Source organism: Arachis ipaensis, chromosome B10 (genome assembly GCF_000816755.2).
Source record: "Arachis ipaensis cultivar K30076 chromosome B10, Araip1.1, whole genome shotgun sequence".
Lineage (NCBI taxonomy): Eukaryota > Viridiplantae > Streptophyta > Magnoliopsida > Fabales > Fabaceae > Arachis > Arachis ipaensis.
This window is the reverse complement of record NC_029794.2, coordinates 129,982,699-130,010,573: the sequence shown is the minus strand read 5'-3', so window position 1 is coordinate 130,010,573 and position 27,875 is coordinate 129,982,699. Positions and strand designations below refer to the sequence as shown.

At 36.5% G+C, this 27,875-nt stretch overlaps 2 protein-coding genes across 2 annotated transcripts; one reads left to right on the top strand and one right to left on the bottom strand.

The window, feature by feature from the left end:
- Positions 5,061–19,320, top strand: LOC107622395. The gene is made up of 17 exons (XM_016324270.2): positions 5,061–5,421; positions 5,506–5,624; positions 5,727–5,772; positions 6,070–6,142; positions 6,261–6,318; positions 7,331–7,426; positions 8,742–8,859; positions 8,941–9,207; positions 9,288–9,389; positions 9,881–10,238; positions 10,345–10,458; positions 10,891–11,519; positions 11,695–11,891; positions 13,671–13,893; positions 14,311–14,430; positions 14,737–15,510; positions 16,045–19,320. The coding sequence occupies exons 1-17, from the start codon at positions 5,326–5,328 to the stop codon at positions 19,102–19,104; spliced, it is 6,450 nt and encodes a 2,149-aa protein (XP_016179756.1). The 5' UTR covers positions 5,061–5,325; the 3' UTR covers positions 19,105–19,320.
- Positions 25,232–27,638, bottom strand: LOC107621353 (sodium-coupled neutral amino acid transporter 4-like). Its single transcript, XM_016323380.2, has 5 exons — positions 26,920–27,638; positions 26,508–26,660; positions 26,176–26,379; positions 25,618–26,086; positions 25,232–25,543 (listed from the first exon to the last, which is right to left on the bottom strand). Exons 1-5 carry the CDS (start codon positions 27,347–27,349, stop codon positions 25,399–25,401), a joined length of 1,401 nt encoding a protein of 466 aa, XP_016178866.1. The 5' UTR covers positions 27,350–27,638; the 3' UTR covers positions 25,232–25,398.

The window sequence follows — 27,875 nt, the reverse complement described above, 5'->3', positions numbered from 1 at the left end:
TGCATAAAATACAAAAATACACTATAACATATGAATATAAATATAACACTAATTTAATTGTAAAAATGTTAAAATTAAGATGAAAATAAAATGAAAATAAAACGAAAGTAAAATAAAATGAAGATGAAAAATGAAAAAGATGAAGAAGGGTAGTTATGAAATTAAATTAAAAAAATCACCGTACATGTAGAAAAGATGAGAAAAGTAAAGAAGGGTAATAAAATGAAAAAATTAAAGTTAATACATTTTTCTTTAGTCGAGGATAACTAAATTCAGTAACTTACTCATCTTAAGATTGCACAATAGAATATATATGTATCCTCATTAATTTTGTTTATAGACACGTTAATTTAGTATTTTATATGTTATGTTATTTCCTTAAAAATAAATTTTGGATTAATTTAAATATAAATCATGCTGCATATATATTTTTATGGGTATTATGATATCAAAATTTATCAAAATCAAATCTGTTAATAGTCATATTTTGTTTTATCAGAATTTTATAATTTTTATTCTTTTGATATATTTCATATCATTACAAATTACATCCATCTGTTTACCTTCTAAATTAGTCTGCCATACAAATAACCCAATTGGTCATTATTCTGCTGCTATCTACCTTTCTACTATTTTTTACCTTGCTTATATATGCTATCGCCATATTATTTCATCGTGCCAATCTTTCACACATGCACAGTCAATATTCCATCACTTATATTTGATTGAGTGTGATTGTAAACTTCAAAAGTGGCCTTCCCTTGTACAAATGTTTTATGTTTCCAATGTATTCATTTTCTTTGGGAAGGTTTTCACATGTTCCAATGTATTATAGTGGAACAAAGCTATACCAGGGATAGAACGGCTGCAGGAAATTTATTTTCATGTTGTATATAGTGTAATTCCAAATTGGTCCTTGAGCTAAGAAGGAAAAATACCAAAAGGGTAGTGAAGAAGTGGATAAGCATAGTTGTATTTGGCTATAAACAGCTCTAAGCCGATGAGCTGAATGACATTGGATCATTATGAATTGGGCTTGTATGTTTGAAACAGGGAGTAGTGTTCAAGTGATAGAATATTGATTTTTCTTTTACCCAACTCTTTTTTTCTGTGGAACACATGAAGACTTCGTAATTGGTAAAAGCCCATGGTGTAGGAAGAAGTCTTTGTTCCTTCAATGTATTCAAGAGTATTGTTACAAGTTAGCAGCAGCTGCAGAGAAGGCAGGGGAGGCGAAGCTTCAACCAATACCAGAAATCGGGACACTAGAACGAAGGAAGCAAAGACGAACGGGTTAAGTACTGAAATCGTCCCTAACGTCTTGGGTAAAAATCAAAATCGTCCCCGACCTTTTTTCGTTATTAAAATCATCCTCAACGTTCAAAAACGCTTTAAAATCATCCTTTTTACCAATTTTATTTTTTTATTACCAAACTACCCCTCGTTAAAAAAATTATAAAATAAAATAAATATAATTATAAAATAAAATATATATATAAATTAAATTAAAAAAGAAAAAGAGGGAAAGAAAGCAGCGAGGTTCTCTGGCAACAGAAACGGGCAAAAGCTTCGGCGGTGGCCCCGATGGCCACAGAACTCTGGCGACAGTAGCAGAAGCTCTAGCTAAGTACCGTGGAGTTGCAGATCAATGGAGACGGAGGTAGACGGTGGGGACGGGACGGCGGCTGCCAGGCACGGCGCCTCCTCCGCCTCGGCCTTGGCTCGCATCTTCTTCTCCCGCTCCTGCTCGCGACTCCAACGGCGGCGGCAAGGACGGGTTCGACGGCCAGATCCGGCGAAGCTGGCGGCAAGGATGCGACGGTGGCAGTGCGGCTTCTCTGCAGCGACGGTGGCCACCCCTCCGCCTCGGCCTTGGTTCGCATCTTCTTCTCCCGCTCCTGCTCGCGACTCCAACGGCGGCGGCAAGGACGGGTTCGATGGCCAGATCCGGCGAAGCTGACGGCAAGGATGTGACGGTGGCAGTACGGCTTCTCTACAGCGACGGTGGCCACTCATGCGCCTGACGCGACGGCCTCTAGGGACGGCGACCAAGCCGCCTGTGATCTGCCACTGTTCTTCTTTTCTTCTTCTTCTTCTGTCACTGTTCTTTTTGTTGTAGAATTTCTGAATTTTTTGTGAATTGTTGCTGAGTTTTGATTATTGCTGAATTTTGCTAAGTTTTGATTATTGTTGTTGCTGAATTTGTTGATTATTGTTGCTAGAGTTTTGATTATTCTGATTTTTTCAGTTATGATTTTTTGAGTTATGATTTTTGGGGTGGTGGCTCTGAGGTGGGGTGGTGGTGGGTTATGGGGGAAGGGGTTACGGGAGTGGGGTGATGGGTGAGGGATGTTACGTGAAGTGGAAAAGGACGATTTTATAACGTTTTGTAACGTTGAGGATGATTTTAATAACAAAAAAAGGTCGGGGACGATTTTGATTTTCACCCCAGACCTTAGGGACGATTTCAGTACTTAACCCAAGACGAACAAGCTTTGGGGCGAGGAGAACTGTGGACTCAAGCGGTGACTCAACCCCTGAGGCGGAGCTTCTTGCCAAGGTGATGCCAACAAAGAGACCTTATGTAGATCTTATGAACCAAATCACGCCTTGATTCCAAAGCGGAGGATGAACCGGAAAGTGGAATTAAACATGATCATGTCGTGGAGGCCATGGGAGCTTGTCTCTTGGTGCTAGAATTCGACGCTTTGAGAGAGAAGATCAGATTGGGGTTTGGATGGGTTGGGTTATGGGTTCGGGTAGGGTTTTGGGCTTAGCCCAAGACCAAAAAAAAAAGGGTGTTGTTACAATAAAAAAGATAAGGATCTAGTAATGATACCTAGGCGACGACAATTTGTGAAATGAGATGAAACACATTGTCTGTTTGTATGAGAAGATGAAGTACTCAAAATCATCAGTGTAATTATTGTTTTTTCAAGTTTGTTTGTTTGTTGTGAACTTCACAGGCAGATTGGTTGTAATTGGAAAAAATGGAAGCGAGCAGCAGTGTCGCCGAGGACGCATGGTTATGGAGTGGTTCGAGAAAAGTTTCTTTGACGGAAGGCGATTTTGCTGATATTGATATGCAGGTATGTGTGATTTTTAACACGTGGACTTCTGCAAGATACATTCGAGATCTATTTGTTGTTTTGTTACTATTAAACAACATCTCGAGTCCTACAAAGGTTTGAGAATAGTGTTATCATGTATTATCTGAAGACATCCTTTATTTTCATAGGAAGGTTATGCATTGCGAAGGTTGTATCTTTAATTATATTCTATTATTATGTATATATATAACACCACACTAACAATAGTTGTAATGTAGAGTTACAACTTTTTGAAGAGCAAATTCTTAATCTAACTCTTTTCAAGATTGAGGACAAATTACAAGTTAATGGTAGATCACTTAAGGAGTATGATCAGATGCTTCTCCCAACTATTGATGCTCTAGAGGGCATAGATGATCCTCTAATAATGGATGAGGTGAACTTTGATTTATCCCTGCTGAAGGAAGAGTTGGAGAATAACTTACACACCATGAATTTGGAGCAGCGTGAAGCATTTGATAAGGTGATTAGTGCTGTAAATGATGATGTTGGAGGCTTTTTTTTGTATATGGATATGGTGGTACTAGAAAGACGTACCTCTACATGACACTGTCAGCTGCTATACGGAGTTGAGGTGAAATTGTTCTAAATGTGACATCCAGTGGGATTGCATCCTTATTACTCCCCAATGGCCGTACGACTCATTCAAAGTTTAAGATACCACTTGATCTAAATGAAGATTGTGTGTTGTATCAAGCAACGTACTTCGTTAGCCAAGCTGGTATGTAAAGCGAAGTTAACATACCTAAAGACATCCTTATTCATGACAATGAAGATGGTTTCAATTCTTTAGTTAATTTTGTGTATCCAAATTTGTTTCTAAATTTAAACAATGGGTCATACTTTAGAGACAGAACAATACTTGCCCCTACACTTGAGATTGTCAACGATGTTAACAAGCACATAATGAAATCTATAATTGGAGAGGAGAAGACCTACCTTAGCTCTGATTCATTGTGCGTAGAGGAAGGTAACATGGAATCTGAATTAGGTACAATTACTCCAAATGTTCTCAATGCTATCAATTGTTCAGACTTGCCGTCTCACCTGTTGACTCTTAAAGAAGGTGTACTAGTAATGTTACTGCGAAACATTGATCAATCAAATGGGTTAGGCAATGGCACAATATTACATGTACATAGATTAGGTAATCATGTTATTGAATGCATCACATTAACAGGAAATAAAACAGATCGAATGGTTTTGATATCACGGATGAACATGATACCCAATCATGCTACTATTCCTTTTATGTTTCAAAGGAGATAATTTCCATTAGTTGTTTTATTTTCTATGACTATTAACAAGTCTCAGGGTCAAACTTTAACAGCTGTGGGATTGTACTTGTCGAAACTTGTTTTTGCCCACGGTCAACTATATATTGCTCTGTGAAGAATAAAATCAAAATTCAGTTTAAGGGTATTAATTGAGAATAATTCATTCAAGACAAAAGCTACAACCATTAATGTTGTTTATAGAGAAGTATTTAAAAACCTCGGTGACCATGTATAATTCTAAAATTTTGTTGAGAATATATAATAGTTACAAATTTTCCGTCGTCTATTATATTAAAAACCTCGGTGACCATGTATAATTCTAAAATTTTGTTGACAATATATAATAGTCACAAATTTTCTGTCGTCTACTATATTATTACAATATATCCTGCTTATTATTTAACAGAGGCACTTTTATCATAAAATATCTATATTTTTTTTTTTTTGAAAATTAGGAGTGAGATTCGAATCTAAAATCTTTAGATAAAAATGAAAATATTATATCGTATAAAATGTCCACGGTTTAATTATGTATATGTATAAAACTTTATTTTCCATGGGGCACTTACGTAGTACTAAATAATATATAGCTTTAATTTGTTTTTGGACCATTATTTTCTTTTGAAAAAAAAAAATCCTCAGTTCTTACGTGGCACCAATAGAAAAAGCGTGGCATTGACGGAAAAACAGCTTCATTATTAAAAAGCTGGTCACTTTGGGCATAGCCCCACCGCGATCCTCGTCGTCGGTAGTCCACTCTTCGCTTCTTCAATCCCTCAGATCCTCTTCTTCCTTCTCATTATTTCAATATTACGCTTTTGCCACAATTCGGGGTTTTATTTTCTCTCTTTTATTCTATCTATCTCCTACACAAGAAACAAGGGCGGATGGTTATTATTTGAAAAGAAAAGAGGAAAAATTGAAAAGAGGCGAAGGCAATGAAGGCAGGGAGTGCTGCCAAGTTAATCGTTGATGCTCTTCTCCAGCGCTTCCTCCCTCTCGCACGACGTCGTATTGAAACCGCCCAAGCCCAGGTAAGTCTTTTAAGATCCTCACCATCTTCGAATTGACCTAAGCATCTCGTTTTTATTTATTTATTTTTTGCGGGTCTACCGTAGGATGGGCAGTACCTGCGACCATCTGATCCCGCCTATGAGCAAGTCCTCGATTCACTCGCCATGGTTGCGCGCCACACCCCGATGCCTCTATTGGAAGCTCTTTTGAGATGGAGAGAGGGGTTTGTTTTAGTGTCTCTGCACTATGGTTCTACTTTGTTTTCCTGAAATAACTCTAGTAAAAGAAAATTGCTTTTCTTTTTCTTTTTTTTTTGTTATTGTAGTGAATCTCCAAAGGGTACGAATGATGCATCTACATTCCAAAGAAAGGTTTGTTACTCTTATCTGTTTGTTACTTGCTCTTTAGTTCTCTTTTGGCTCCGTGTTCAGATGCATGAATGCATACCCTGGAAGAGGTTTTTAAATTGGGTTTGTTCGGAAACTAGGCTTTATGTGTTTATCGCAATATTCTACCTAGAAATGTAGGTAGGTTATATATATATATATTTCATGAATTAAAATTGGTGAAATTCCTATTTTGGCTTCTGAGTTCTTTGTTTCGTTTAGAAAACCTCTGCCGATTGATTCTAAGATTTAATTAATGCATTTTTTTTGGTTTAAATTCAGCTTGCGGTTGAATGCATATTTTGCTCAGCGTGCATTCGCTTCGTGGAGTGTTGTCCGCAAGAAGGGCTTACTGGTTTGTTCATTTTTAACAATACCGTTGGCCTGTTGTGTTATTTTTGTTTCATGCTATGTGCATTTGTTGTTCGACGAGTATTGGCCTTATTATAGCCCTCACTTATTCTTCACTACAGAGAAGCTGTGGTCTGGTCTTGAAAGTTTTGCTTTTGACTGGCTGATAAATGCGGACAGGTAACACTGTAGTTGATAGATGATAGTAATAGGAGCCTTTTCACATGCTACAACATAACTAAAGAAGGAAAGAACTTTAAATGATAGAATTTCAATTATAGCTTGCTAACAACATGCCATTGTTTGGAGAATTTGGTTGGAGTCTAATTCCTTTATCTTCAATGATATTTTTCAGACAAGCAATTTTTCTTGGGGTAGGGATATATGCTTAGTCTACATATTGGGTAAAACCGTAAACGTTGTCGTGTTTTTGCTCTCGTATGGAGAGCTCTTCATCTTAATATCTTCTATTTCCAAAAAAAAAAAAGAAAGGTTAAACATAGTTAGACCCAGAGTAATAACATTATATAGGCATAATATCCTCGTGGAGTCTGTAAGTATGTAATAGTTATGTGATAGGACCCCAAATATTAGTATTGTTAGTAATTTACATTCCAAGTAATTTTGTCCAATATGAGAGTATTTTACTGTTATGCACCTATTAGGAAGAGTAGAAAGTGGACTGGTGTCAAAGGGGACTTAATTGTAATTAAGTGTATAGGTTGGGATGAGTTTTGTAATTGACAGGAGAGAGAATGTTCATTTGGAGGGAAGGTGGATTGTTATATAGGGAAGGGGAGGGACATTGACCGGGATATCTCAGAATTATAATTGGAACATGGGAGAGCAGCTGGGTCTCTTTAATACCTGGCTACTTTTATTCTCTTGATGAGTAATACAAACAGGGATGTTTTGATTTCTTGTTCATCTGATACTAAGTTTCTGTCATTATGTAATACTCAAGCAACTATGTCCTCCCATTTGATTTTTAAGATACTCCACTAGTCAAGATTGTAGTTGTTTTCAATTTAATATTTTGATTAACCCAAGGGACAGAAGATAAATTGAAAGTATTATTGTCCTCATTTGGACTTGACTATGTTATACCAGAAGCACAATATAAATATTTATGATTATTCTTTTATATTCTGATATGGAGATTTGGTTTGAACTTAATAATCTCTTATTGCAGGGTTGTTAGCCAGGTTGAATATCCATCGTTGGTTGATTTAAGGGGGCTTCTTCTGGACTTAGTTGCTCAATTCTTAGGTGCTTTATCCCGCATCAGGTATCTGATTTATTGCTGAACTACTGTTGAAACATGCTCAGCATGATAAGAAATGTCTGACCATCAAGAAAGATTGTTTTAAGAAATGTTTAAAAATTATTAAGTTAAAGAGTTACTCGTAGTGCTTATTTCGTAGATGATGGTAGAAGCTTATCTTTGGTGGTTTGGAAACCTGAAGAGGCTATAAGGAGAGTGGAGCAGATGAAGGCATAATTCAATAGCTAGAGGCAGAGCTAAACCTGGAAAAACCATAAGTTGGTGGTGGAACTATTAATAGAGATTTAGATGTTAATGTTTTAGATAACGATAGATATTTGGTAGAGTATTTCGGTGTTGTCTAATCCGTGTGGCTGATTTGATGTTGTAGGACAAGATTAAGTTATTGTTGGACATGTATAGATGTGTGCTTGACAAGTGGTGTGCACATCTTAAGCTATGTACCTGTGTTTGGTGTATGTTGAGCACAAAGACACACACTTAGGTTGCCATGTCTTTGCTTTGTAGGTTTTGATTCTTGATAAACATAAACTACTGGTTTTAGGAAGGAATTCAATCTTGAGTAAATTGTAGCATCTACACTTGGTGAACTTTGTATCCTATGTCACTGTTCTCATCTTTGTGGGTTTCTGTGACTTCTTAGTTGATGAATCTATAGCATTTGTGGTTTAAGCAATGGTATTATATATTCTGATAAAAGCAATAAGGTTACTGGTACACTTAGATGTTCTGTTGAGACTTGAATCCCCATCTGATGGTGCATGTTTTAGTTCTCATCCTAGAGCTAGCTCATCTTGTTAGGAAAATGACTTTGGATGCTTATGAGTTTACTTTCCTACTTTCTTTTGAGGGTATACTTCTAACTAGGTCTTTCATACTCCCCCTCATTTTGTATTTGGATTTGTATTATTCTTTTACTACCTGCCATCATTTGTCTGCTTAGTTCCAGCAGGGCAGGGACTAAAGAAAAGGACCTTTGTGAGTTGTGTGTGTGTGTGTATTTTATTTTATTTTATTTTTAAAAAATGATTATTGACTAATTAGAAAGAACTTATGTCAGTTCTCCATTTCAGATGTAACTTTCATGTTTTAACCCTGAAAAATAAAGCTTTGTAATTTTTCATGGTTACTAATTTTTCTGCATGTGTCTCTTAGATTTAATGTTTGAGGGTTTTCTTTTCTGGAGCTATATATTAATCACCATTAGATGTGTCAGGTTAATAATGAGAAGTTAAACCATTAGTGTGCACTTTGCCTTGTGTCTAGACTGTGAAATGTCCTGTTAGAGTTAATGGTTTTTCCTGTCTTTCTGTTTCAGATTTAGTTCTGTTACTGAGCGTTTTTTCATGGAACTTAATACCCGTCGAATTGACACCAGTGCAGCAAGAAGTGAAACCCTCAGTATCATTAATGGCATGCGATACCTGAAGCTTGGGGTATGTTTCAGAATTAGTTTTTTTTTTTCCTGCAAGGTATTGCATGATATGTTATTGTTATAATTATGATGTTCTTCTCAGGTGAAAACTGAGGGTGCATTGAATGCATCTGCTTCATTTGTGGCTAAAGCAAACCCTTTAAACCGTGCTCCTCACAAACGAAAAAGTGAGCTTTACCATGCTCTATGCAATATGCTTTCAAATATCCTTGCGCCTCTTGCAGATGGTGGAAAAAGCCAGTGGCCACCTTCTGGTGTGGAGCCAGCGCTTACGTTTTGGTATGAAGCTGTTGGACGTATAAGAGTTATGCTTGTGCATTGGATGGATAAACAGAGCAAGCACATTGCAGTAAGTGGTTCTTCTACAATTTTTGTTATTTTTCCCTCGCCTTAAAATGCTAACCATTTATATCTTATGTTGTCATGTAGGTTGGGTACCCATTGGTCACTCTTCTTCTGTGTCTTGGTGATCCTCTAATATTTAACAACAACTTAAGTCCTCACATGGAGCAACTCTACAAACTTCTCAGGGTAAGTTCAAATTGTGTAGGCTCTGTTTATAATTGAATCATAACTGTGCTGAGTTTATCTTATGATATGTGGATGGAAGAATGCTTATGTTTTCGCACAGTTATTACTTATATTTTTTCAAAGGAGAAGTTCAATCACCCATAATAAAATATTTGCTTAAATTCATTTAGAATTATTGGATATATGTATTTCCTTTCTCTATTTTTTTGACTAATCACATACAGTTTTAACAACTATTATTATATGCCATAGGAAACATAAATACTGAAATACAAGCTGTTTTTACTTTTAACTAGAATCATTTGTAGGCCTTCCCCTAGCAGTATCAGCTTTTGGGTTGAACCGGTAACTTTGAATTGGTGATGTTAGTGTGATTGGTCCTCAGTTTGTATAATTGGGTAACTCACTGGAGTTTGTAGTTACTTTATCATCTCTTTCCATTATGGTTTTTTAGTTATATGACAGTTCGATTCCCTGGTTGGATCATACAGGATAAAAATCATCGATTCATGGCTTTGGATTGTCTCCATCGAGTTTTAAGATTTTACTTAAGTGTCCATGCATTTAATCAGGCTCCAAATCGTATATGGGATTACCTTGACAGTGTAACTTCACAACTCTTAACGGTTCTAAGGAAGGGATTGCTTACACAAGATGTCCAACATGATAAACTTGTTGAATTTTGTGTAACTATTGCTGAACACAACCTTGATTTTGCCATGAACCATATGATACTGGAATTGTTAAAGCAAGATAGCTCTAGTGAAGCAAAGGTTATTGGTCTTCGTGCCTTGCTTGCTATTGTGATGTTGCCTTCAAGTCAGCATTTTGGCTTGGACATTTTTAAAGGTAGGAGCGGTGCTGCACCTAGAATAATTCTACATGGTTATATTTGGTTGAAATAAAATACACTTGTTTCCTGCAGTAAATGTTAACACTCTGGATGAATGAGCAGGTCATGATATTGGTCATTACATTCCAAAAGTGAAAGCTGCAATTGAGGCAATATTGAGGACATGTCATAGAACCTATAGTCAGGCACTTTTGACATCATCAAGGACCACTATAGGTAATTGCTAACTTCTATGATATGCAACTGCAAAGAGAACTTATATTGTAAATAGTGAGAGCAATAGGATAGTTGAATTAAAGCTCAAGTTACATTGTCGAAAGCATGGTTCTTCAATTATTGAATTATTTAGTAATGGTATCACTTCGATCACAAAGTATGCTTGACTTCCTTTAATAATAATCTGATAATTTTAAAATTATGCTTAATTGGTCTTACAGACATATGTACTAGAAGTGAAACCTTTTTTTTAAATTTCTTTCTTGTATAAAAATAATGAAGGTATGACCTACATTCACAGGATTCAAGATTTGTGTTCCTTTGATCCCTTATAGTTAGTTTATTATTTATCAGTTTAGAAAATTCTTTATTTGCTTTTCTGGTGAATCTCTTGTGCATCATGACACACTGTTGACAAATACTATTTTATAGATGCTGTAACCAAGGAAAAGTCACAAGGTTATTTGTTCCGGTCTGTGCTAAAGTGCATCCCATATCTAATTGAAGAAGTTGGGCGAAGTGATAAAATTACTGAAATAATACCACAACATGGCATAAGTATTGACCCCGGTGTACGTGAGGAAGCAGTGCAAGTACTAAACCGTATTGTGAAATACCTACCGCAACGTCGTTTTGCAGTAATGAAGGGGATGGCCAACTTCATATTACGACTTCCTGATGAATTCCCTCTTCTCATCCAAACTTCATTAGGGCGCCTGTTGGAACTAATGCGTTTTTGGAGGTCTTGTCTAATAGATGATAGGATGCAACTCGATGCAGAGGAAAAATCTTTGGGACATGAAACTGAGAGATTTGGAAAACCTTCTTTCCAACAATCAGGTGAAGCAATTGAATTTCGTGCTTCAGAAATTGACGCAGTTGGCCTCATATTCCTTAGTTCTGTTGATAGTCAAATTAGACACACGGCATTGGAATTGTTGCGTTGTGTTCGTGCACTGAGAAATGATATTCGTGATCTGAGGATACAAGAGCAACCAAATCATATTATAAAATATGAAGCTGAACCAATATTTATAATTGATGTTCTGGAAGAACATGGGGTACGCATTTGCCTTTATTTTGTATCTTAGGATACGAATTCGTCAATGTTATTTTTTTTACTTTTGGGGCAGTCTTTTGGTTATTGAGTTTTTTTTTTTTTTCTTTAAATGTTCAATCATGTTAGATTAAGCTTTTATTTTCCCCTTAAAAGTTTAAAATCTTCAGTAATTGCAGGATGAGATTGTTCAGAACTGTTATTGGGACTCGGGGAGGCCTTTTGATTTGAAACGAGAATCTGATGCCATACCTCCTGATATGACGCTTCAATCTATAATATTTGAGAGCCCTGACAAGAACAGGTGGGCTCGCTGTCTAAGTGAACTAGTCAAATATGCTGCCGAGCTTTGTCCGAGCTCTGTTCAGGATGCAAAGTAAGTATACATTTATTTTCTGTTATGCGGTTATCTCTTCATATAAGTCCAAAGTATGTACCACCAGTGCTATTTTAAAGGAAAATAATGAGCTTTAATAGTGGAAGAGGACAAGTCTCGTAATGTTTAAATATATATATATATATCTTGAATCTTTTGTATATACATATGCTGTGTCCATGTCTTCCCGTGTAAAAATGTGGGGCGTCTCCTTGTTAGTGTTGGTGGTGTTGTCAAGTGTCTATGTAAGTGTCGCTTCTTATACATACACTGATACATAGAAAGTAAACTAAGGTGCTTGGTTTGTGTTCCTGTTAGGTACTTGGGTATTTTGGGTGCTGAAAGTCTCGCACTGAGTAGTATGGATGGTTGATGTTATATTTAAAGAGTGTAACTTTTAAGGTGTGGTTCCCCACTTTCCTTAGGTACTTAACGATTTTATCAGAGCTAGGTTTGTCGGCGATACGGAAAGGGGTACCTATAGGCTGGATTAATGTGAATACAGAATACTAATAGCCGAAAGCCGAGGGGTTATGAAGATATCGGGTGTACCAAAAGTACCATATTGAGTAGCATCGAGTGTTTGATGTTGTATTTAAAGAGAGCGGTTATTCCCCTTAATAGATAGCTTTAGGGTGTGGTTCCCCACTTTCCTTAGGTATTGGATAGTTTCATTTTCAGTTTGTTCTGTTATCAAGATTTTCTTTTAAGGTGAATACAACAACAACAAAGCCTTGTCCCACTAGGTGGAATCGGCTACATGGATCAAATGACGCCATTGAGCTCTATCATGTATCATGTCTACAGAGAGACTGTTTACATGTAAATCTCGTTTGACCACCTCATAGATGGTCTTCCTCTGCCTTTCACCCCTTGTCCATCTTCCATCTCATCCACCCTCATTGGGTGCTCTTTCAGTCTTCTTCTCACATGTCCAAACCACCTGAGATGCGATTTTATCATCTTTTCCACAATAGGTGCTACTCCAACTCTCTCTCTTATATCTTCATTTCTTATTCTATACAATCGCGTCTGACCACTCATCCATCTCAATATCTTCGTCTCTACCACACTTAACTTTTCTTTGTGCTCCCTTTTGGCTGCCCAACACTCTGTACCATAAAGCATAGCCGGTCTGATAGCAGTGCGATAGAATTTACCTTTAAGTTTTAAAGGCATTTTTTTGTCACATATAAAACCAGTCACACTTCACCATTTTGACCAACCTGCTTGGATCCTATGATTTACATCCTGTTCAATGTCTCCATTATCCTATATGATGCACCCAATATACTTAAAACTTAAAACTTTTAAGGTGAATGCAATGAAAATAATAAAACCGTGTTTTCTGTTTTTATTTCCTGTTTTCACTTGTTTTCTTCACAAAACAGAGAACTGAGAAGGCTAAACTGTCTGTTTCTTTGTGTTTTTTCCCCTGTTAAATGTTTTGCTTCGTGTTTCTTCCCATTTTGGTTTGCTTTCACGAGCTATAATAAACATGATACGGAAATTGGATTTTGACATAATATAATATTAAATTGTTCCTTCTATATATTTAATTGATCTTGGTACTGAGTTTTTGAGGCTAACTTGGACAAATATTTATTTTTGCCACTAATTTCATAACCAGCATCTCTTTATCTTCTTTAAACTCTGCATTCATGCATGATTGTAATTCAGAATAAAAAGTGAGTTTTACTCACAAGTATTGCATGTTGCCTTTAATCTGTGTTTCTGAGTCCTAGCTAAAGCTTTGTAGTACCAACTAACTCTGGGCAGGCTAGAAGTTATGCAGCGTCTTACCCATATCACACCTGTTGAGCTGGGTGGAAAAGCTCATCAGTCACAAGATGTTGATAATAAACTGGATCAGTGGCTTATGTATGCAATGTTTGTCTGTTCATGCCCACCATCAGCTCGAGAATCAGGCGGAATTGGAGCAACCAAAGATCTTTACCATCTTATTTTCCCTTCTCTAAAATCCGGATCTGATGCTCAATGTGTAAGTATATTCTGTCAAACTACCGAAAGCTCTCTTAAGTTCTTTACAAAAGGAATGTTGATAAAGATGAAGAGTTCCATTCCGTGCATAATTACCGTTTGTTCAGGATTTTGTACTTATTTTTTGTCCAAATGAGTACATGAAAAGCTGAGACTTTCTGTTAAGAAGGAAAATAGATAAAGCCAGCTTCCAGCTATAAAGGTGTCTGAAAATATAATTGATAAAGTAATGTAATACAACCTTAAACCTATATTCAATTTATTTTATGTTCTTTATATTTAAAAATAAGAAGAATAAGAATAACCCAATAATTCTAATATCTTCATAAATATGATGCCTTGAATTTATTTGCTCTAAATTTTCTACTGTCATTTGTTTGCTTACCACTTTTTATTGGTGATGATGTTTTTGATATAGCAAGCAGCCACCATGGCTCTTGGCCGCTCACACCTAGAGGCATGTGAAATCATGTTTGGTGAACTTGCAACTTTTATGGATGAGATTTCTTCTGAGACAGAAGGAAAACCAAAATGGAAGGTAAATTCCCCAAAAAAGTGTAGATTTAGTTCTATGAACCATTATTTATAGTAGTATTAATGAATTATAAATGACAAGGATAATATGATAATACAAGAAATTTAATATCATTTTAAGAATTTTGAATTCTCATATCTTAACCATTCCTACAATTCAAACAATTTTATTGATAATACTCCATATTTAAACAAAGACGATATGGGAGTTTTCATTTTTTTTTATTTTGGTTAAATATTAATTTGGTTGCTCGATTTCTAATTTTCGAATCATAAGTTCGCGATTACGAGTTATATTTCATGAATGCAGAGTCAAAAGGTTCGCCGAGAAGAACTTCGTGTCCACATTGCCAATATATATCGCACAGTTGCAGAAAATATATGGCCTGGCATGCTAGCCCGCAAGCCTGTGTTCCGCCTCCATTATCTTAGGTTCATTGAAGAGACAACCAGACTAATATCAACATCTCCCCCGGAAAATTTTCAGGAAATACAACCCTTCCGCTATGCTCTTGCCTGTGTTCTAAGATCCTTGGCCCCCGAATTCGTTGATTCAAAATCAGAAAAATTTGATGTTAGAACTAGAAAGCGTCTGTTTGATCTTCTCCTCTCATGGTCCGATGACACAGGAAGTGCATGGGGTCAGGAAGGTGTCAATGACTATCGACGTGAGGTCGATCGTTACAAGTCTTCTCAACATGCAAGATCAAAAGATTCTGTGGATAAAATATCATTTGACAAAGAATTGAATGAACAAATTGAGGCAATCCAGTGGGCGTCCTTGAATGCAATAGCATCACTTTTATATGGGCCATGCTTTGATGACAATGCAAGGAAAATGAGTGGCCGTGTCATATCTTGGATTAATGCTTTCTTTATGGAGCCTACTGCAAGGGCTCCATTTGGATTTTCACCTGCTGATCCAAGAACTCCATCATATACCAAGTATCAAGTGGAAGGTGGTCGAGGAAATGCTGGTCGTGATAGGCTTAGAGGTGGCCATCATCGTGTTTCGTTAGCTAAATTAGCTCTGAAGAATCTTCTGCTCACAAATTTGGACCTATTTCCGTCGTGCATTGATCAGGTAATATTTTCTCACATTATTGTGCATTGAATCTGAACGAGCATTGTTCATGTATCGTGCAGAAAGCAAGCAAGGGTTTAAAGTGTGTCCAACTCTTTCAAACCGTATTTCTTTTCAAAAGACTATCCAGATCACTTCATCCTAAGCAACATAAATTTTGGTCACCTTACCATAAATCATTTAAACATACGACATTGCAGTATCTTCTGGTTGTCTCTGTTCTTGACAGTGGGTTCTGTATTTATATGTGCCTCCCTGTTTATGATTCTTTCATTTGCTCTCCCTGCATGTTGGATTAATGGATTATATGTAGCCAATGAGAGATATTCAGAAAGCTCTGTACTTAGATTCAAATAGCATGACCTTGTAGGGATTATTTTATTCTCTATGCAATTCTGTTCTTATATTTTTGCATGATCTAATTGTCATTCTGATTTCCTGTATTTCCAAGCTTGTTCAGTCAAGTAATTTTATGCAGATCTATCTTGCTTCCCATTGACATTTAAGCTTATAGAAATTCATTATCTCTTGCAGTGCTACTACTCTAACTCTTCAGTAGCTGACGGGTACTTTAGTGTACTAGCTGAGGTGTACATGCGTCAAGAGATACCAAACTGTGAAATACAGAGACTCCTAAGTTTGATCCTTTACAAGGTGGTGGACCCATCTAGACAAATCCGTGATGATGCCCTTCAGATGCTTGAGACACTTTCTATTCGTGAATGGGCCGAGGATGGCATCGAGGGCTCGGGAAGTTATCGAGCTGCTGTAGTGGGTAATCTTCCAGATTCCTACCAACAATTCCAGTACAAGCTTTCCTGTAAGCTTGCCAAAGATCATCCTGAACTGAGTCAACTTCTGTGTGAAGAGATTATGCAGAGGCAATTGGATGCTGTTGATATAATTGCTCAGCATCAGGTTTTAACATGCATGGCTCCATGGATTGAGAACCTTAACTTCTGGAAACTCAAGGAAGGCTGGAGTGAAAGGTTATTGAAAAGTTTATACTACGTAACATGGCGGCATGGAGACCAATTCCCTGATGAAATTGAAAAACTTTGGAGTACAATTGCTAGCAAAAATAAGAATATTAGTCCTGTTTTAGACTTCTTGATCACAAAAGGTATTGAAGACTGTGATTCAAATGCATCAACTGAAATAAGTGGTGCATTTGCGACATATTTCAGTGTCGCAAAACGGGTTAGTCTGTATTTAGCACGAATATGCCCTCAACGCACCATAGATCACCTGGTTTTCCAGTTGTCTCAGCGATTACTGGAGGATAGCATTGAGCCAGTTGGGCAAACATCAACTAAGGGTGATGCCAGTGCAAATTTTGTGTTAGAATTCTCGCAAGGTCCTGCTGTAGCCCAAATTACATCGGTTATGGATAACCAACCACACATGTCCCCATTGCTTGTAAGAGGTTCTCTTGATGGACCACTTAGAAATGTTAGTGGGAGCTTGAGCTGGAGAACAGCAGGTATGACAGGCCGAAGTGTCTCAGGCCCATTAAGTCCAATGCCTCCAGAATTGAATGTTGTTCCAGTAAATGCAGCGCGATCTGGGCAGCTCCTTCCATCATTGGTAAACATGTCAGGACCCTTAATTGGTGTTAGAGGTTCAACAGGGAGTTTGCGGAGCCGTCATCTTTCACGTGATAGTGGAGATTATCTTGTTGACACACCAAACTCTGGTGAAGATGGTCTGCATCCTGTGAGTGGGCATGGTATCAATGCAAAAGAACTTCAATCAGCATTGCAGGGTCATCAGCAGCATTCACTTACACATGCAGATATAGCATTGATTCTTCTTGCTGAAATTGCATATGAAAATGACGAAGACTTCCGCCAATACTTGCCTTTACTCTTCCATGTCATTTTTGTTTCAATGGATAGCTCAGAAGACATTGTACTGGAGCATTGCCAGCATTTGCTTGTTAATCTGCTATATTCTATTGCAGGCCGCCATTTAGAGCAGTATGAGGTTGAAAATAATGATAGAGAGAACAAGCAGCAGGTTGTTAGCCTGATTAAATATGTACAATCAAAGCGAGGAAGCATGATGTGGGAGAATGAGGATCCTACTGTTGTCAGAACAGAGCTGCCAAGTGCAGCCCTTCTTTCTGCCCTAGTTCAGAGCATGGTGGATGCTATCTTCTTCCAAGGAGACCTTCGTGAGACTTGGGGAGAAGAAGCACTTAGATGGGCTATGGAGTGCACTTCACGACACCTTGCTTGTCGTTCACATCAGATCTACCGAGCACTTAGACCCAGCGTAACAAGTGATGCTTGTGTGTCCCTTCTCCGGTGCCTACATAGATGTCTGGGGAATCCAATACCTCCTGTGCTGGGATTTATTATGGAAATTTTGATGACATTGCAAGTTATGGTGGAGAATATGGAGCCAGAGAAGGTCATACTTTATCCTCAGCTATTTTGGGGGTGTGTAGCTATGATGCACACGGATTTTGTCCATGTCTACCGACAGGTTTTAGAGCTCTTTTCTCATGTTATTGATCGTCTATCATTCCGTGATCACACTACAGAAAATGTTCTTCTCTCAAGCATGCCTAGAGATGTTAATACTAGTGATTTAGCAGAATTTCAACGTATAGAATCCAAAAATTATGAACCTCTACAAGAGGGTAATTTGCCAGCATTTGAAGGAGTACAACCTCTTGTTCTGAAGGGACTTACGTCAAATGTCAGCCACAGTGTTTCTATTGATGTCCTGTCCCGTATAACAGTGCATTCATGTGATTCTATATTTGGTGATGCTGAGACAAGACTCCTTATGCATATTATAGGATTGCTCCCATGGCTTTGCCTTCAACTCAGCAAAGACCCAGTGATAGGTTCTGCTTCCCCACTTCAACATCAATATCAAAAAGCTTGCTCCGTTGCAGCGAATATTGCAATTTGGTGCCGGGCAAAGTCCTTGGATGAACTAGCTACCGTATTTATGATTTACTCTCGAGGTGAGATCAAGAGCATAGATAATTTTCTAGCCTGTGTTTCGCCCCTCCTATGCAATGAATGGTTTCCAAGACATTCAACTTTGGCCTTTGGACACTTGTTAAGGCTACTAGAGAGGGGACCTGTTGAGTATCAACGCGTTATTCTACTTATGCTCAAAGCTCTCCTTCAGCATACTCCAATGGATGCAGCCCAAAGTCCGCAAATCTACGCAATTGTTTCCCAATTGGTGGAAAGCACTCTGTGTTGGGAAGCACTAAGTGTGCTTGAAGCCCTTCTACAAAGTTGCAGTTCATTGAATGGTGCTCACCCGCATGAACTTGGCTCGCTCGAGAATGGAATTGGTGGTACTGAAGAAAAGTTGCTTGTTCCACAGACCTCATTCAAGGCACGCAGCGGCCCTCTGCAGTATAGTATAGGATCAGCATTCGGCACGGTGTCTACACTGACACAGGGTGGACCAAACGAGTCTGGGACGTCAGCAAGAGAGGCAAGAGAGTTAGCTCTGCAGAATACTCGCCTGATTCTAGGGAGGGTATTGGATAGAAGTGCATTAGGTAGGAGAAAGGACCAGAAAAAGTTGGTCCCTTTTGTGGCCAATATTGGTAACCCGTGATCTGCATAGTAAGAGGAGTTGTATATATTCTGTCCAAAGATGTAGTGATTAATCCATAATAGGGGGTTTGTATATAGGCATCTAAATATTGGTTTCACAGTTTGTATCTTTATGTGTAGTTTAGCAGCACGCTTTTGATGTCAATATCATGCATAATGTATCTGTCTTAAGTAACATTTATATTATAGTATTAAATCCCCATAGTAGTCTCTGAGATTGATGTCGTGCACTAAAATTGTCCCTGAGATTCCAATTGCACCAATTACGTCTCTGAGATTGGAAAAATTGCACCATATTGGTCTCTGACTCGTTTTCCATCAACGACGCGCTTTCCATTAACGACGTGCTGACGTGGTTTGATGACATGGACTTTTGGGGACATGTGTCACTTCATGGTTTGGCCACATGTAACGGTATGATGACGTGTCGGTCAACGACACGTGGTATGCTGACGTGGATGGTTATGTCACGTGTCACAATGCTATTTGTCTACGTGTTATTTATTATGTCATTGTTACGTGTGTATCAAATTGGTCCCTTACTTTGCATCAAATGACTCATATTAGTCTCTGAAATTAAATGTCGTGCACCAAATTAGTTCCTTCATCAATTTTTTCTCATTTTCTTTATAAATTTAAAATTCTCATTATATATTTGAATACACTAATTTTAATTTTATGATTTTATCTTTTCACAAGTTATTTAAATACAAGTGTTTTTATAAAATATTTTTAAAATTTGTTTTAATTATACAATTTTTTTTTACAATATTTTATTAAAAGAACTATGCCAGATATTGATATTGATTTAGTAAAGAGTGTAAGTTAAGATAATAATAATATTCTTTAATACAATTTTTTTAATATTTAACACTTTAATAAATGTTTTAAGAATATTTGATAAGTCACTTGTTAACTAATATAAATTCATTATTCCCATCCATTTTAAAAATGTCCGATTTTTCATATAATTAACTTCTCACTAAATTAATAGGATAGATTTATACTGTCGATTATAATAATTCATTTTATCTATAACTTAGCTAGGCGGTTTTTTCATATATTACACTATTAATCAATATAAGTTCTTATTGTAACCATGACTTGAACAGTATTAAAACAGATACAAATAAACACAAGAGGCAATAATAAAGTTTTGATTTTAGTTAACATGTGTTTTAATGATACAAGTTAAAATTATTAATTAAAAAATTTATTATAAAAATTTGTATAATAAAAAATATAATTAAAATTAGTGTATAAAAAAATATTGAGAATTTTAAATTTATAAAAAAATGAGAAAAAAACTGATGAAGGGATTAATTTAGTGCACGACATTCAATTTCAGGGACTAAAATGATTTATAAAAAAATGAGAAAAAACTGATGAAGGGACTAATTTGGTGCACGACATTCAATTTCAGGAACTAAAATGAGTCATTTGATGCAAAGTAAGGGACTAATTTGATGCACATTTAACGATGGCATAGTGGATGACACGTGGACAAATAGCATTGTGACACGTGGCAAAACCATCCACGTCAGCATGCCACGTGTCGTTGACCGACACATTATCATACCATTACACGTGGCCAAATCATGAGGTGACACATGTCACCAAAGGTCCATGTCATCAAGCCACGTCAGCGCGTCGTTAACGGAAAACGGGTCAGGGACTAATATAGTGCAATTTTTTCCAATTTCAGGGACGTGATTGGTGCAATCGGAATTTCATGGACGATTTTGGTGCACGGCATCAATCTCAAGGACCACTATGGGGATTTAGTCATACTACTATACTGTTATTCTATTGTCCTCTCAATATTTTTTCTCCAAGAAAATTTTCGTTTTATGCCCGGATTAAGAAGGAGGGTTGTGTTAGGCTTTCGACAGCCAATATAAAAACCTAGTCGAATTTTCATGACTTAGATAAAAAAATGTTATTACGCTAAAACTAGGTCGTTGTTCGGAAGCAATGCGTTGTATGGCTCACTACAGTGTCAAATGAGTAAGAGCCACTGCATCGGTGCCCGGGTGTAGTGTTAAATGAGCAAGAGTTTTCACGTTTTCGTGAACAGACGAGGATAAATTAGCTAGTTCACAAAGAAAAAGGTAAAAGTAAAGGACGGAGCGACAAAATGTTGAGATTCGGGACATGGAACATAGGCACTCTAACAGGAAAATCCACTGAGGTGGTGGATACCATGAAAAGGAGGAAGATTAACATCATGTGCCTACAAGAAATAAAATCGGTCGGTGCGAAAGCTAGGGAGTTGGTATACAGGAAAGGTGAAGAATAGGAATGAGGTAGATATTATCATGGATAAACAGTGGAAGAAGGACGTAGTAGATGTCAAGAGGGTGGGAGATCGGATCATCTTTATCAAACTTGTGGTGGAAAGAGGTACTTTTCATGTGATTAGCGCCTATGCACTGCAAGTGAGTTCGAATGAGTAACACAAGATAAGGTTTTGGGAGGATATAGAGAGTTTGGTCTAAGACATACCTTCGGGAGATATGATTTTCTTAGAAGGAGATTTAAATGGCCATGTTGGAAGAAAAATGATTGGGTATGGAAGTATTCACGGAGGCCATGATTTCGAAGTGGTTAATACTAAGGGTAAAATTATTTTGGAATTTTTCTCAACCTTTGACCTTCTCATCACAAATATATGTTTTAAAAACAGAGACGAACATCTTATAACATATAGGAGTGACATGACAAGCTTTCAAATCGATTTCTTCTTATTGAGGAGAGTCAACCGAAAATTTTACATTAAATGTAAAATTATTTCGGGAGAGCGTTTAACAACATAACATAAGATGCTCGTTATGGATTTTCGCGTTAAACAAAAGTTGAGAAAAATACATCATACGAAGAATCCAAGGACGAGGTGGTAGCGGATGAAAGGTAAGGAACAAAGATACTTCCTAAGATGGGTAGGAGAAAAGGCAAACTGGGATGGGAATGGAAGCGCGGAGGAGATGTGAAGGGAGATGGCAGAAGTTATTAGAATAACAGCAAAAGAAAGTTTTGGTGAATCTAGATGGATAGGACCAAGAGACAAGGAATCCTGGCGGTGGAATGCGAGTGTACAAGAAAAGATAAAAGCAAAAAGGGAGTGCTTTAAGGAGTGGTCTTTGTGCCGCAATGCAGATAATTGGAAAAAATATAAGATGGCTAAGAAAGAGACAAAAATGGCTGTAAGTGAAGCAAGAACAAGAATATATGAGGGTCTCTACCAGTCTTTAGGTACGAAGAAAAGAGAAAAAAGTATATATAAGAAGAACGAGAGACTTGAATTAGGTTAAGTGCATAAAGGATAAAGACGTAGAAATTTTGGCTCAAAAGGAGAAGATCAATGAAAGGTGGAAGAGATACTTCTACGAGTTATTTAATGAAAGACAGAAGACTCTTCTGACCCTTGGTCGGTTATGCACGAGGGAAGAAGATAAAAACTTCCACTACTATCGAAGATTCGAGATTCTGAGGTAAAAGAGGCTCTAAAGCGGATGAAAAATGGCAGGAAGTAGGACTCGATAATATTCCGATTGAAGTTTAGAAGGGTCTTGGAGAAAAATGCATCAGTTGGTTAACCAAGCTTTTTAATAAAATTTTAATGTCAAAGAAGATGTCAGATGAGTGGAGAAAGAGGACCTTGGTACCTATCTAAAAGAATAAGGGGGATATACAAAGTTGCGAAAACTATAGAGGGATCAAGCTCATGAGCCATACCATGAAGTTATGAAAAATGGTGATAGAACAGAGGTTGAGACAAGAGACACAAGTAACAGAGAACCAATTTAGTTTTATACCAGACAGATCCACCACTGAAGCGATATACCTATTAAGAAGGATGATAGAGATGTATCATAATAATAAAAGGGATCTACATATGGTGTTTATTGATTTGGAAAAAACATACGATAGGGTGTCAGGGGAGGTCTTATGGAAGGTTTTGGAACGAAAAAGAGTAAGAATCGCATATATTTGTATAATTAAAGACATATATGATGGGGTTACAACTAGTATGAAGTGTGATAGAAAAATTTCCTATTAGTATAAAATTATACCAGGGATCATCTTTAAGTCTACCTTTACATGTTAGTATTGGAAGTACTCACAGAGCATATCCAAGAGTTTGTGTCATGGTGCATACTTTTTGCCGATGATATCATCCTCATGGTAGAGTCAAGAGAAGACCTAAATAAGAAGTTGGATTTATGGAGAGAAGCTCTAAAAGTGTATAGTCTGCGCATAAGCCGTAACAAGACGGAATATATGGAATGTAAGTTCGGCCTCCGAAGGAAAAATCCTAATACAGAGTTGAAGATCGGAGAAAACATCCTACGAAAAATTAAAAGTTTTAAATATCTTGGGTGCATCATACAGAATAATGGAGCGATTGAACATGATATAAATCATAAGATCTAAATAGGTTGGTCAAAATGGCTGAGTGCGTCTGGTTTTATATGTGACAAAAAAAAAGTGCTTTTAAAACTTAAAGGTAAATTCTATCGCATTGCTATCAGATCGGCTATACTTTATGGTACAGAGTATTGGGCGACCAAAGGGGAGCACAAACATAAGTTAAGTGTGGTAGAAATGAAGATGTTGAGATAGATGAGTGGTCATACGCAATTGGATAGAATAAGGAATGAAGATATAAGAAAGAGAGTTGAAGTAGCACATATTGTGAAAAAGATGGTAAAATTGCGTCTTAAGTAGTTTGAAAATGTGAGAAGAAGACCGACAGAACACCCAATCAAAAAGGTAGATAAGATGAAAGATGAATAAGGGATGAAAGGCAGTGGAAGATTTAGGAAGACCATCCATGAGGTGATTAAATAAGATTTACATATAAAGACATGATACATTATAGAGTTCAATGACGTCACTTGATCTATGTAGCTGATTCTACCTGGGGTAAGATTTTATTATTATTTATTATTGTTATATTTTCTGCCAAGTTTTGTAGAGCAGGGAATTTAGACTGAAATGTATATTATTAGACCTCGTGTAGATTATAATTTTCGGACAAAAAGCTTCACACTGATGTATGTAGATGAGTCTTTAAAGTGAGTAAAAAATAATCATTTTTGCTAATACTTATGAAAATTAAATTCTTATTTGATTTCACATATTAGTATAGATAAGAAAATATGGAAATTCAGTATATCTAATGAATTTATGGTAATTGTTTGGAAAAGTTGTTTCGTGGAAACTTATGATATTTTGCCTCGCCTTGGTCAATGATCAAAGTTAACATATGAAGTAAATGGTTAAATTTTTCCATGAAAAATCATCTATTTTTTAAATTGTTTTTTAAATAATTTTTTTTAATTAAATTCGTCTTTTAAAAATTTTAAGTTATTCACGTTAGTGCTTTGATTACTTCCATTACTAATGTCAAAATTTGCATTGGAGCCATACTTAAAATTACTCGTCCGTGAATGGGTTAGCCATACATTATAAAGCAATTTTAATTCAACTCCAGCAAATTTCTTTTTCTATTTCTCTCTCTTAAAATTTTCAGACTTACCTTTGTTTTGCAAATGATAGATGATGAGTTAATATGAATGCTAGATTAAAATGCTACTGATATTTTATTCGGTACTTATTTTTGTGGGATGATATCATTTACCATTTCACCTTATATTTTTGTAGAATCTTTAATTAAATCTTCACACTAAATTGAATTTCTTCTGCTGAACTGCATACTTGAAACTTTTTCCTAGATAATTGAAAGTAAACAGTATCTATTAGTAGGTTTAGATATCTTTCAACACTAATTTGATTTCAGGATCATTGTCATTTCCTTTAAAATTCACCTAAGTTTCTTCCATTCTTTCACTTAAAACAAACGGAAAAGCTCGTCTTGGTTATTTCGTAAGATCTTAATCGAGTCGAACTGATTTTGTTGAATTTCTGAAAATAAAATTTAGATGCTAGTGATTCTATTGTTAAAAAAATAATAAAAAAAAAATTTCGACTATACTACGTGTACACCAAAATCAGCCACCAGTATAAAATACATGTTAGAATATAAATACACATTAAAAATAAATTAAACTACATATGTATTTATACATAAATACATTAGTAAAACCGAATAAAATAGCACATTACATATGAAACTGAATAAAGATAGCTGGGTAACCTCTATTTTCATTCTATAATTTACCAACCCACTAAAGCCTGTGAGAAAACCCATGATTTTCACAATATATTTTTACAAATATTCACTCCTATTCTGATCCTTTCTTCTAAAACCATGAACATAATGTTGAAGAGGTCATTCACGTGAAGTTTTGCTTTTATCCTTATTCACCAAGGCAATGGCATCACTGTATATAGCCACAACATTTGAGAATACTGCCAATATGATCATCATAACCGAAAGAATCTTGTCTTGTTTGGTTGCAATGTCGTATCGATCCCTGTTCCAAAAGAAGCTATTTGATGATCAATTCATTTAAGAAGTACTAGAAAGAATTCAAAAGACCAAACTCACCTAAGAGTGACGGCAGCCGGGAAAATAAACCCTACAAAAACGGTGGCGGTTGCTCCAGTGAACTGAAAAGCGTCCCAAATGCTAGGTATTAAGGTTGCACCAAGAAATATTAGAAGAATAAGAGATAAGGTTAGTGACGTGAATCTCAAGTTATCTTGAAGCAAAGGCCTTGAAGAAGACGAAAAGATGAGGCCATCTAAGTTGATTCGCAGGGGATAGAAGACAACTGGAAAAACAAGCATGATGTGCGCGGCGTAGCTAAATCGAATGGCGTCGTTAAGCGCAGGGCCGAAAGGGATTCCAAGATCAGTGTCAAAGTTTGCTAAGACATCTTCAAGAGTTGATTCTCCAAATAGGAGGAAACCAAAGAAGCTTGTTAATAGGTACACTGAACAACACATTGCAAGGGATGTCCTTACAACTCCATGCATTTGAGAGGAGTCCTCCATTTCATTGTCTATGTTGTGAACTGCAAAGATAAGTTTCAACCATCTCTCATAATCACATATTCTAGCAATGGAATTGAGCTCTTCATAGAGATTTAAAACATATACATACCGTTGTAGTGACATATATAGGCAGTGACAAGAATAGGAGTTACAGTGAAGAGTTGGAAGAAATCTGTCAAATCATTAATAACTGGAAAGAGTCTTGGCATTCCAATGCCTCCACTTATGATCTTGAAAATTGCTATTCCCACAGCAACTACAAGAAACACAACTGCTAGTGCAATTGATAGTGCCGATGTAAAACTCAACGAATCTGCATACAGTAGTTTTACACGATCATCCAATCAGATTTATGTTCTAGATAATTTGAAAATTAGTTACTTTAGTTGATATAACAATACACAATTAGTTGTCTGCGTAAAACAGAGCAGAGTCACTCACCAATTCTCTTAAAGCTAACCAAAGGAAGAAATATAGCAAGTGTAGTAAAAATAAGAACAACTGTACGGCCTGTCCACCAATGTACACCAAACCATCCTTCAAGTATTCCATAATGGTGATCTTCACTTGAAGATGTTCCAGATAGCACATCACCTGAAATTAAATCTCATAAATAAGACATCAATAATCCATACTGAGAACAAGACAGAAAAGACAAAAACACAAAAGTTAATGTCTTTTGTTAGTGTCTTTGTATCTTTTTTGTCAAATAGATATAAAATATACTAATTCAGTATCTTTGGACACAATATCTCTGTCTATGTCATGTGCGATTTTGTGTCTCTGTGTCCCGTGATTTAAACAAATGCAACCATATATATACCAATAATAATCATGGTCTTATTATATATACCAATAATAATCATGTAAACAATAAGTATGCCAACATTGTTGATTATGACACTAATTTGAAGCACAGCTTTTCCATATCTCCCAAAGGCATCCCCCATGAGATCACCATAAGAAGTAAGGCCGCCGGCGCGTGAAAATCGGATCATGAATTCGATTGACTTGTCCGTCAAGAAAGCCATGAAAATGATAGTAATAAGGCCAGGGACCATCCCCAACACTTTGAGGGTTGCAGGCAAGGCCATGATCCCAGCACCAATAATTGTGGTTGATAAATTGAAGGTCGCACTGGCGAATGAGGATCCTTTAAAATCATCATCATCGTTATAATTTTCTTGAGATTTTGGTAACAATGGTTCATTCTCATTAGCACCAATTGCATTGCTCTTTCTTGATCTTTTCTTCACATGGTTAGGTGTTGGGCCTCCAACCATGGTTTTTCGCAATTATAAGGCTTCTTTTTCTTCCAAAATGTTCAGATGGGAATGATGATTTTAATAATAAATACGAAACAAAACACACCCAATTTTTTTTTCTTTGAAAGGATACAAAATTGAGATGACCTAAACTCTTAAACACACAAAATTTCAGTCCCAATGATCATCAATCGGCAAGGATTTAGAATCCCAAAATTTCTTTGCCAAATGAGGCGCACAATAGAAAAAAACTGAAGAGCTATTTTGGATTTTTTTTTTTCTTTTTCGTCCAAAAATCATGGAGACAAGGGAACCAAAAAATGAAATAAAGAAAAAATGGAAAAAATGAGAAGCCAGAGAAAAAGTGTATGGTGGGTATTTAATTAGTGCGTTAGTCACAGTAAATACGCGTGACATTCAGTATACTACGATGTTTAGTTTACACCCTATTAAGATCGGCATATCTCAAATGGCATAATCTTCTTATACTCACTTAAAGATTGCAAATTCGAGTCTCACTCCTAATTTTAAAAAAAAAAAAAAC

Excerpts from the sequence above, each read along its gene's own strand:
- LOC107622395 (XM_016324270.2), top strand. The coding sequence starts at position 5,326 with ATGAAGGCAGGGAGTGCTGCCAAGTTAATCGTTGATGCTCTTCTCCAG. Across the intron at positions 5,625-5,726 it reads CTTTTGAGATGGAGAGAGGG|TGAATCTCCAAAGGGTACGA; the intron begins GTTTGTTTTAGT and ends TTGTTATTGTAG. Across the intron at positions 15,511-16,044 it reads TTCCGTCGTGCATTGATCAG|TGCTACTACTCTAACTCTTC; the intron begins GTAATATTTTCT and ends TATCTCTTGCAG.
- LOC107621353 (XM_016323380.2), bottom strand. The coding sequence starts at position 27,349 with ATGGTTGGAGGCCCAACACCTAACCATGTGAAGAAAAGATCAAGAAAG. Across the intron at positions 26,661-26,919 it reads TGTTTACATGATTATTATTG|GTGATGTGCTATCTGGAACA; the intron begins GTATATATAATA and ends ATTTAATTTCAG. Across the intron at positions 25,544-25,617 it reads CCGGCTGCCGTCACTCTTAG|GGATCGATACGACATTGCAA; the intron begins GTGAGTTTGGTC and ends CTTTTGGAACAG.